The sequence below is a fragment of the Dioscorea cayenensis genome, chromosome 9 (genome assembly GCF_009730915.1).
Source record: "Dioscorea cayenensis subsp. rotundata cultivar TDr96_F1 chromosome 9, TDr96_F1_v2_PseudoChromosome.rev07_lg8_w22 25.fasta, whole genome shotgun sequence".
In the NCBI taxonomy this organism is placed as follows: Eukaryota; Viridiplantae; Streptophyta; class Magnoliopsida; order Dioscoreales; family Dioscoreaceae; genus Dioscorea; species Dioscorea cayenensis.
In genome coordinates, this window is record NC_052479.1 from 27,473,718 (window position 1) to 27,485,665 (window position 11,948).

Below are 11,948 nucleotides of genomic sequence, written 5' to 3' on the forward strand. Positions count from 1 at the left end.
ATTTTTTTGTTAGATCTATGAAAAAATTTAATAATTTTTACCTCATTGTTAGGGGCGGAAAGGAAGCATTTTGGTATCGGATCTGAAGTCTGGGTTTGCTTGTGGTTCTAATGCAAGGGCTTGATCTTCCAAATTGATCACCAATGCAGTCGCCGTAAAATATGGCAATCTTTTCCTCTGTAGATACATGCTTATGTGCTTCATTCTCCACTTGAAGCATTCTTTTTGTTTTTGGTTTCATGGGCATGTGGTTCTTTATCTGAAGATTGTTTTGAATTTAATTTAATTTATTTTTTATTTTTTAACAGACTAAGCCTGATGCGTCTGCAAGTTCAACAGGGTCAAAACCTGGGTAAGTTTATCATATGAACTCCAAGTGGTTATTAATTTTGTATGCCTGCTGGTTAATCATGCATAGTCATGTGAATTAATATGTTGAGGATATAGTTTGATATGAAGACACGGCATTAGCTAATGGTGCAATTAGTAATCATTTTTATAATTACTTTTTGAACTCTTTTTAATGGTTCACAGAGTGAAACTCATGTCTTTATTATTTACTTTGTGATACATGTTTTCAAATAATAAGGAGCAAAGACTTTCTTAATTTTCTTTTATCTTTGTGTGTGTGTGTGTGGGCTCTTAATGATTTTCTTTCTTATCCTAATTTATTTTTTGTGTATAATGCTACTTTACCCCATCTTCACATCATCTTTCTTTACCCATTTCTCGACTCCTACTTTCTTTACATCAATTTCCCTTTCATTGTGAATGTGTACCTCAAAATTCTGATTTGACAAAAGATTTGAATTTTTAGAACAATGAAAAAAATGCATTCTTTGTTTTGGGTAATAGCCTTTGTTTGGAAACTAAAAAAAAAGAACTTGAATTTTTGGCAAAAATACTTTTTTGTGATGATCGAGGGGATTAAAATATTCATTGTTCTAAGCCTTAATGAACTGAAAGAATAAAATATGGTCAGATTTTAGTGTTATGTAGAGAGGTTTAGAAAATAGGAATATAATAAAAACCGATTCGAAATAATGAAGTAAAATGAAGAAATTTTAAGATCCCTGACATCGTCAGCATTTTTGTTTAAAATTCCAAATAAAACCTAGAGGAATGTAGATGGAGTGGGAAGAGATAACAGGGAAAAGATTTTTATCAATTGACACTTGACAGAGAACATAGACATGTTGAGTAGCTGTATTTCACTTAGTAATGTGCAAGGAAATTTATCTTTCTAAAAGTGAATGAAGTAGTGGGGTGTTGTTTTAGATTATTTTTTGGCAGTTGATTGGCTGTTTTTAACATCATTCCATGAATTCTCATGCCAAAGTATTACAAGTGCACCTGTTGAAAGTGTGGTTAGTTATAGGTGATTTTACAAGGCCGAGAAAAGCAATAGGAGAAAACAAAATATATTTAATGCTGAAGATGAATTTTCTAATCGAGCGGCTCCTTTCGAGTTCACAGCCACCATCACCACCACCACGACCATTCTGGTTGAAGAAACCCCTGCATCCATATAGAAGGAAAATTAGTTTTGCCTTCTCAATTAGGTGTTTGACAGGCAATCTGTTCATCATGAAAGAACCAGAGGATCTATGATTTTAAGGAATTTCAGGTTTTGAGAGGTCACCAAACCAGGATAATAATTTAGTTTCTGTTTAGTTAATTAATAAATGTACATTCATGACCTCTCAAATATTAGAAGTCGAATTTATCATTTTTTTTTCTTTTTTAAGAATGGTCTTAACTGGTTATGATTACAGATTTTGCAAATGTTTAATCATTTTGTTATTATGTATAAATTTCAGTCATGAGCTGCTGTTATTTGAAGCTTTACGAGAGGGGTTGGATAAAGAGATGGCCCGAGATCCCCGGGTATGCGTTATGGGTGAAGATGTGGGTCACTATGGTGGTTCCTACAAGGTGACCAAGGGCCTTGCAACCAAATATGGAGACATGAGGGTTCTTGACACTCCCATCGCGGAGAACTCCTTCACTGGCATGGGCATTGGAGCAGCAATGACTGGCTTGAGGCCAGTGATTGAAGGCATGAACATGGGCTTCCTCCTACTTGCTTTCATCCAAATATCAAACAATTGCGGTATGCTGCACTACACCTCTGGTGGTCAATTCACCATTCCTGTTGTGATTCGGGGGCCAGGGGGTGTTGGTCGTCAACTTGGAGCTGAACACTCACAGCGGCTGGAATCATACTTCCAGTCAATTCCTGGCCTGCAGATGGTTGCCTGCTCAACGGCTTACAATGCCAAGGGACTTATGAAAGCTGCTATTCGAAGTGAGAACCCCGTTGTGCTCTTCGAGCATGTTTTGCTATATAATCTGAAGGAGAGGATCCCTGATGAGGAGTATATTTGCTGTTTGGAGGAGGCAGAGATGGTGCGACCTGGCGAACATGTGACAATCCTCACATATTCACGAATGAGGTACCATGTGATGCAGGCTGCTAAAACCCTGGTCAACAAAGGATATGACCCGGAGGTTATTGACATCCGTTCCCTTAAGCCATTTGATCTTTACACCATTGGCAAATCCATAAAGAAGACACATCGTGTGCTGATTGTTGAGGAGTGCATGCGCACAGGTGGTATTGGGGCGAGTTTACAAGCAGCAATCATTAAGCAGTTCTGGGACTATCTTGATGCGCCCATTGTATGTTTGTCATCACAGGATGTGCCCATGCCGTATGCTGGAACTCTGGAGGAATGGACTGTGGTACAACCAGCTCAAATCGTGAAGGCAGTGGAAGATCTTTGCAAGTAAAGTTTCAGTGCATGGTTTAAAATGAAATCATTGTTAACCGTTGGTTTTAGAATCTAGTTTTGTTTTCGTTGTTGTTGTTGTTGTTGTGGTTCTCCTGATTAGTTTGCTCTCTGCTGATGTTTATTGTCAAGAATTGATAATTATTCACTTTTGTTGAACATTCACTTGAATAATGTTTTGTATTCTGCAATGATTTTGGCAGTTCACAGGCTCTTTTTTTTTCTGTGTGAAGCAACCAATTTGATATTTTCTGGAAGCTTGTTTGTCATATCCTGATGCTCATTACGTTTATAGAATTGAGTTCTGATTCAAGTGGACCTGCTCAAAATGATTTGTTAAAGATACAAGAAAACAGTGTTGCAAGTTTTAGCAAAAGACCAAGGAATTGCTATTTTATGTAGAAGCCCATCCTTGTTTTACAGGTGAGTGTTTGTGTTGTATCTATTATTCTGTTTTATCTGTTTCTCTTGAAAATGTCTTCAATGTTTTTTTATTGTGATTTTTCCTAGCAAAGTGTGAAGCTTGGGTCGAAGCCATGAAGGAGGAAATGGAAGCTATCCATCGAAACAAAACTTAGGAACTCATTAGGTTGCCGGAGGGAAAGAAGGCAATTGGACTCAAATGGATATTTAAATCCAAATTGAACCCTGATGGCTCCTGTTATGAAAGAAAGCACGGGTAGTTGCACAAGGCTTTACACAAATAGAAGGTATCGATTTCGAAGAAGCCTTCAGTCCAGTTGCTCGAATGGAAACTGTGCGTTTGTTCCTAGCAATTGGAGTGCAGAGGGGTTGGTGCATTCACCAACTGGATGTCAAGACGGCGTTTTTGAACGGAGATTTGAAGGAAGAGGTATATGTAAAACAACCCAATGGATTCGTTATTAAAGGAAAGGAAGAATATGTTTATAAACTTCAGAAAGCTCTCTATGGGCTTCGTCAGGCACCAAGAGCCTGGTACAGCCGCATAGACTCGGAATTCCAGCGAATGGGTCTTGTTCGAAGTTCTAATGAACCAACAGTCTACAGTAAGCAAGAAGGAAGTTCAGACATTCTTCTACTGTGTTTGTATGTAGATGATATCATCTACATGGGGTCGTCTATTGTGATGTTGAAGGAGTTCAAAGAAAGGATGATGAATATGTTTGAAATGTCTGATCTGGGCTCCTTGAAGTATTTTTTGGGATTAGAAGTCAGACAACTCAATGAAACATTGATGGTCTCTCAACGGAGATATGCTGAAGAATTATTAAGAAAGGCCGGAATGTTTAATTGCAAGCCAGTGTCCAGCCCTATAAACTCCAATGAGAAGCTTAAAGTTGAAGATGGCTCTGGGAAAGTAAACTCCTCTAAGTATCGAAAGATGGTTGGAGGGTTGCTTTATCTTACTCATACCAGACCAGACATTATGTATGCCATGTCTGTGACTTCAAGATTCATGCAATCACCCACTATGCATCACTACGGAGCTGTAAAACGAATTCTTCGTTATATCAGCGGAACTCTGGATTTTGGGATCCACTATACAAAGTGTGATGAGTTGAAGCTTGTGGGGTATTCTGACAGCGATTGGGGTGGATCACCGGATGATCGACGAAGCACTAGCGGTTGGGTTTTCATGCTCGGTTCTGGGGCCATAGCTTGGAGCTCAAAGAAACAACCAATCACTGCTCTATCCAGCACCGAAACAGAGTATATCTCTGTAACCTCTGCTGCATGTGAGGCTGTTTGGTTGCGTCGTCTATTGCAGGACATGAACGAGAAGCAAGCATGCCCAACGACCTTGATGTGTGACAATAAATCTGCCATCTTAATTGCTCGCAATCCCATTTTACATGGGCGTACAAAACACATAGATACAAGGTATCACTTTATTCGAGATCTAATTAAAGATGGCACCATTAACATCATTCATTGCAGCACTCTTGATCAAGTTGCCGATGTGTTCACAAAAGGGTTGCCAAATTGCAAGTTTGAAGTTCTTAGAAACATGCTTGGGATGAGAGGTTCAGAGTAAGGGGGGTATGTTGGAATATCTTTTACTCTGAACCATCTGCTGAGTCTACACAAAGTTGACTTCTTAGTGACCAATAGCTACCGTATACGTAGCATGGGAAAGATATCGCTGCAATGGGATTGGACAACTCACTTTAAGGATGAACTGCGATTGGATGTTCACTTTTTCCAACTTACCTTTATGCTTTTATGTTTGTATGCTCGTGTCGATGAGTGTATGTTTTTACTCTTTTTTGAGTCCTCTATATTAGTGGTCTTTGTATTCTCTTCAAGTTAAGCAAGTTAGCTTTTGCTTCATTGAATTTCAGTTAATAGTTTCGGGGCTTTCAGCTTGCATCTTGTCTTAAGTATTTTTCTTCTCTATTTGTTCCTATCAGTGGTATCGAGAGACATCCATCTTGAAAGAGAATGGTCTGCGAATGGAAGTGGCATTGGGTCTTCTCGAGTTAATGTGCCTCCCTTTAATGGAGATGGCTACAACCTATGGAGCTTGAAGATGGAGACCATTCTTCTCTCTCGTGATCTATGGGGAATGTTTGAGAATGGGTACAATGAAGAAGAAGAAGATGAGCACAAGAGAACGGAGAACATCAATAGAAATGCAAAGGCCCTTTGTCTCATACAGCAGGAGCTTAATGCCAAGGTTCTCATTCGAATCTCACAGACGAGGAATGTGAAGAAGGCTTGGGATATCTTGAAGGGAGAATATCAAGGCTGCACCAAGAACGCTGCTGCTCAGCTTCATTCTCATCGTCAAGATTTTGAGAATACTCGCATGAAGACCGGAGAAAAGGTACAAGACTACATTAGCAGGGTGCTAACTGTAGTGTACCATATACGAGCCCTGGGAGAGGAGCTCGGTGATCCAGCCGTGGTTGGTAAGATTCTCTGGAGTTTAACTCCAAGGTTTAGTCATGTGGTGTCGTCCATTATCGAATCAAAGGACCTGAGCTCTCTCACTATTGAAGAACTCAGTGGCTCTCTCAGAGGCCATGAAGGGAGACTGATGTTGAACATGACCACATGGAGGAGAAGGCGTTGTATGTTAAGGGTGTTTCACCTCATGAGAATGGTGGCTGGAGAGATAGAGGTCGCGGTCGAGGGTACCACAGAGGGCGAGGACGCGGTCAAAGCTGGAGTTCAGATCAAGATCGTAATACTGATGGCAACAAACAATACAGAGGTGTCCAGTGCTTTGCTTGCAAGAAATTTGGGCATATCAAGTCACAATGTCGATACAAAGGCAAAGAAGCAAATGTCACAGAAGAAACCAAGGAAGTGGATGAAGGCTTGCTGTTCATGGCATCCAGTGAAGAAGCAATTGAAGGTGGAGGAACATGGCTGATAGACAGTGGTTGTTCTAACCACATGTCTGGGAACAAGAAGTTGTTTCACCACATAGAAGAAGCATCAAACCAAACCATTAGACTGGGTGATGGAAAAACACTCCATGTCGAAGGTATTGGGTCTGTTGTCCTTTGCTCAAGTGATGGGAAGAAGAACACATTGACTAATGTGCAATATGTGCCTAACTTGGCACATAATTTACTGTCTGTGGGACAGCTGATGAGCTCCGGTTATAGCATTGAATTCACATGTGGTGAATGTATTATCAAGAATGCAGTTTCTAAAGGAAAAATTGCACAAGTGTGCATGACTTCCCATAGGCTTTTTCCATTAGAAGCCAACGATGTGGGAGCTGCGAACGTCGCACAAAGAGGAGAAGAAATGTCAGTTTTATGGCATAGGAGATACGGGCACTTGAATCAGAAAAGCTTGAAGGAACTATCAGAGAAGCAGATGGTTCTAGGACTTCCTGTCATTTCTGAAGTAGAACCGTGTGAGTCATGCTCACTTGGAAAGCAAACAAGGCTTGAATTCCCATCAGGATTGGCAAGGAGAGCTACCAAACCCTTGGAGCTGATCCATGGGGACTTGGTAGGACCAATGAGGACACCATCAATCGGAGGTAATACTTATTTCTTCCTACTAACGGATGACTTCTCACGCCACAGTTGGGTCTATTTCCTCCAAAGAAAGTCTGATGCTTTGCAACAGTTCAAGATATTCAAGCTTTTAGTTGAAAAGCAGCTATCGTTGCCGTTGAAGTCACTACGCACAGATCGCGGTGGAGAATTCACGTCGCATGAATTTAAATCATTCTGTGAACATTCAGGAATTTGGCAGCAGCTGACGACACCTCGATCACCTCAACAAAACGGCGTTGCGGAGAGGAAAAACCGCACTGTAACGGAGATGGCAAGGACGATGTTAAACGAGTCAGGATTGCCACCAGAATTCTGGGGAGAAGCCGTTGCCACAGCTGTATATATTCTGAACTGTGCGTTGACGAAGTCTCTAAAAAATCAAACACCACATGAAGCTTTGACGGGGTCAAAGCCGAATGTGGAGATTATGAAAGTGTTTGGTTGTCTCACTTATTCATTTGTTGACCAGCAGATGAGAGGGAAATTTGATGCAAAATCGACACCTGGCATTTTCATAGGCTACTGTGAAAATGCTAAAGCATATAAAATCTATGACCCTATCACTAAACGTGTCCAGGTTAACAGGAATGTGCAGTTTTATGAAAAGAAGAAATGGGATTGGGGAGTAATGCTGACTCAACACCAACAAATTTCGTGCCATCAAACACTGTGGGCGATGATGATGCTGATGATCAAGTGGATGGTCATCCACCATTTGTTTACTCCAATGAACAAATAACAGATGGACAGAATTTAATCAATCACTCATCCAGTCATCTACCTGACGAGGGAGAAGATAGCGATGCCCCGGCAAGGTATAAGAGCTTAACTGAGATATATGACTCTTGTTCCTTTGCCCTTACTGCTGCAGATCCAACAACCTTTGAAGAAGCAGCAAAGTGTGAAGCTTGGGTCGAAGCCATGAAGGAGGAAATGGAAGCTATCCATCGAAACAAAACTTGGGAACTCATTAGGTTGCCGGAGGGAAAGAAGGCAATTGGACTCAAATGGATATTTAAATCCAAATTGAACCCTGATGGCTCCCTGTTACGAAAGAAAGCACGGGTAGTTGCACAAGGCTTTACACAAATAGAAGGTATCGATTTCGAAGAAGCCTTCAGTCCAGTTGCTCGAATGGAAACTGTGTGTTTGTTCCTAGCAATTGGAGTGCAGAGGGGTTGGTGCATTCACCAACTGGATGTCAAGACGGCGTTTTTGAACGGAGATTTGAAGGAAGAGGTATATGTAAAAACAACCCAATGGATTCAGTTATTAAAGGAAAGGAAGAATATGTTTATAAACTTTGAGAAAGCTCTCTATGGGCTTCGTCGGGGCACCAAGAGCCCTCGGGATACGACCGCATAGACTCGGAATTCCAAATGAATGGGTCTTGTTCAAGTTCTAATGAACCAACAGTCTCATGAAAGCAAGAAGGAAGTTCGGACATTCTTCTATCAGTGTTTGTATGTAGATGATATCATCTACATGGGGTCGCTCTATTGTGATGTTGAAGGAGTTCAAAAGAAAGGATGATGAATATGTTTGAAATGTCTGATCTGGGCTCCTTGAAGTATTTTTTGGGATTAGAAGTCAGACAACTCAATGAAACATTGATGGTCTCTCAACGGAGATATGCTGAAGAATTATTAAGAAAGGCCGGAATGTTTAATTGCAAGCCGTGTCCAGATCCCTATAAACTCCAATGAGAAGCTTAAAGTTGAAGATGGCTCGGGAAAGTAAACTCCTCTAAGTATCGAAAGATGGTTGGAGGGTTGCTTTATCTTACTCATACCGCACCAGACATTATGTATGCCATGTCTGTGACTTCAAGATTCATGCAATCACCCACTATGCATCACTACGGAGCTGTAAAACGAATTCTTCGTTATATCGGTGAACTCGGATTTTGGGATCCACTATACAAAGTGTGATGAGTTGAAGCTTGTGGGGTATTCTCGACGACGATTGGGGTGGATCACCGGATGATCGACGAAGCACTAGCGGTTGGGTTTTTCATGCTCGGTTCGGGGCCATAGCTTGAGCTCAAAGAAACAACCAATCATCGCTCTATCCAAAGACCGAAAAGCAGTATATCTCCGTAACCTCTGCCGCATGTGAGGTCGTTTTGGTTGCGTCTGCTCTATTGCAGGGACATGAACGAGAAGCAAGCATGCCCAACGACCTTGATGTGTGACAATAAATCTGCCATCTCAATTGCTCGCAATCCCATTTTACATGGGCATACAAAACACATAGATACAAGGTATCACTTTATTCGAGATCTGATTAAAGATGGCACCATTAACATCATTCATTGCAGCACTCTTGATCAAGTTGCCGATGTGTTCACAAAAGGGTTGCCAAATTGCAAGTTCGAAGTTCTTAGAAACATGCTTGGGATGAGAGGTTCAGAGTAAGGGGGGTATGTTGGAATATCTTTTACTCTGAACCATCTGCTGAGTCTACACAAAGTTGACTTCTTAGTGACCAATAGCTACTGTGTACGTAGCATGCAAAAGATACTGCTGCAATGGGATTGGACAACTCACTTTAAGGATGAACTGCGATTGGATGTTCACTTTTCCAACTTACCTTTATGCTTTATGTTTGTATGCTGTGTCAGTAGTGTATGTTTTTACTCTTTTTTGAGTCCTCTATATTAGTGGTCTTTGTATTCTCTTCAAGTTAAGCAAGTTAGCTTTTACTTCACCGAATTTCCAGTTAATAGTTTCAGGCTTTCAGTTGCATCTTGTCTTAAGTATTTTCTTCTCTATTTGTTCCTATCAGAAACATCACAGAAATACACAAAAGCGCGCGCACACACACAAAAAGGAACTCTGACCACAGTTCCCATTTCACCTCAACTAATTTGTATGCACGAATTAAATGTCTATAATAATGAAGCAATGTATATGAAAGAAAAAATTGATTTCCATTAATCAAGTTTGAGATGGGGTACCCAAATAAAAATTCTTATCCATTGAAGGGGAAATCTAGTCCATAAATCATGCTATGTCTCGAAGTTGGCCTATTTTATCCCTATCTTCATGCCAAAGCTTCTGATAAGTGATAACATATTTGTACTGTTCATTACTTAATGTCCATGAACTTACTTGAGATCCTCATCTATGTTCCTTTCATTTAGTAGTATAGATTTATCTTTAACCATGAAAAGTTGAAAAATAATTTTGATGAGCTTATTGAAGTTAATTTGCTACTCTTTCCTGATTTTTTAGCATGCAATAATACAATAGTAATCTACCATGAGAAGCTTTATATCACTACAAAGCACATTTCGCTAAAGTATAAGAATACCTTTCATTAATTGTCATTAATATATGATCCTAAGATATGAATGGAACCAAACTGCCCAATTTTGATTATAACTATAGTGACAGACACTTAAACCCAGCTCAATCCAATAATGTCAGTATGGCATCAAAATGAATTTTTCAACATAAGCTGCAATATTAGTAGAAAATACGAATAACTGTAACATTGAACAAAAAAATAAATAGAAAATTGGCTTGCTATTTTCAACATAAACAAATTAAGAGAAGCCTACAAAATAGCATTACAGAAACAAGTTTACTCCATACCAATCCAGTAACCCTTGATTTTTCTACAAGTTCTTTGGCAAGCATGTGCAAGATATGCTTGTTTTGCATCAAGCCATTCATAGCAATTTCTTCAGTCTCATCAATGTACTGTGAAGAACATTCAAAAGTATATGGTAAAAAACTGTGCACATTTTATTAGATTGAGAATAAAGAACACATGCACAGCAAAAAAAGACTAATACGATCGGCATTCTATGAATTTTTCATGGTTGAAAAATATTTTTTCATTACTGTATTTGTTTGTTCACAACACAAATTTGTAAATTCCATGCTTCAAATGTTTCAACAGCTTCATTTGATATGTTTCTATGATATTAGTGGCTAAGGCACTACAATGAGCTCTTGGGAGAGTGAAACCAATGAAAATTTACCAGTTAACCAAAAACATATGGAAAGGAATTTATATTTCTAACAATTTAGACAATTTGTTTTTCTGATTATATGCTTCCACAAAATATTTATGTTAATGTACTCACTCATTAAATGACACACACACACACACACAACCAAAAAAGGATTATAGACCTCCAACTATTAGTGTACACATATTTATGGTTTTTTTAAGGTTGCATTTGCAAAAATAAACAGAGATTTGACCTTTGCTGAGGTCCATTGGACCGCAACTTGGAAAGAGCTAGCCAAATTGGTGAATGGTGCATATATATTTTTACATTAAGATTGGGTGATTTGCTATATCTGTCTAAGTATATGTTCCTGACCGGTTAGATGCACTTTTTGCCTGAGGTTGGATTTCTCTTTCCATAAACATTAAGTTTCTAGAAAATACAAGCCTGCAACTAAAGCTGGACAAGGTCAGTGCTGGTCTGTGTTTACCAACAATAACATTCGAAATGGAATTTAAATCAAACAACAGTACTTGATTACAATCTGGCTATTTGATTTGTGTAGCAAGAAATAAAATATACAGGAAAATTACATCTAGTTTCCATAAGTAGAAAGAGAATTATTTTGAAACAAGCAAATAAATGACTAAATAACTCCCAGTCAATAAAGGCATTGTTTAGTCATCATGGCAATGATGGCGAACAAATATAAATTGTAGTTCACATATTTATAGGCATCAAAGGAATGAGTTCTAAGCCCTTTGGGTTGCACAAAAGAATATCAAGCTTTCTCAGTCATAAATCCTGTCTGGTCTTTAAACCATGGACGGATCAAAGCGAGCGTAATAGAGATGGGAGTGATATGTGGGAAATGGTTAATCTGTGATCTTGAATATTCTGACAGGCTTTCTTAATCTAATCTTTTATAGGATAAATTAAAAAAAAAATGTTCCAGTGGCAACACCATGCATTCCTACTCAAAGATAAGAAACAAAGTGCACACATGCAGCTAGCATATGGAGAAATGGGTACTCTGGTTAAAATGCTAAATGATTGCCATAACTGAAAATTGGGTAAATTAAGAGAATTTTAAATCTGAAGATAGGGATTGCTGCATACTTTGGTGATTTTCTCCAGGTCAACTCTACCTCCATCACTAATATCATCACCAAACAGAATCCTTTTCAG

At 39.2% G+C, this 11,948-nt stretch overlaps 1 protein-coding gene across 1 annotated transcript; it reads left to right on the forward strand.

The window, feature by feature from the left end:
• Positions 1-308: 308 nt before the first annotated feature.
• Positions 309-3,016, forward strand: LOC120268408 (pyruvate dehydrogenase E1 component subunit beta-3, chloroplastic). Its single transcript, XM_039275831.1, has 2 exons — positions 309-352; positions 1,821-3,016. Exon 2 carries the CDS (start codon positions 1,870-1,872, stop codon positions 2,791-2,793), a length of 924 nt encoding a protein of 307 aa, XP_039131765.1. The 5' UTR covers positions 309-352; positions 1,821-1,869; the 3' UTR covers positions 2,794-3,016.
• Positions 3,017-11,948: the final 8,932 nt, after the last annotated feature.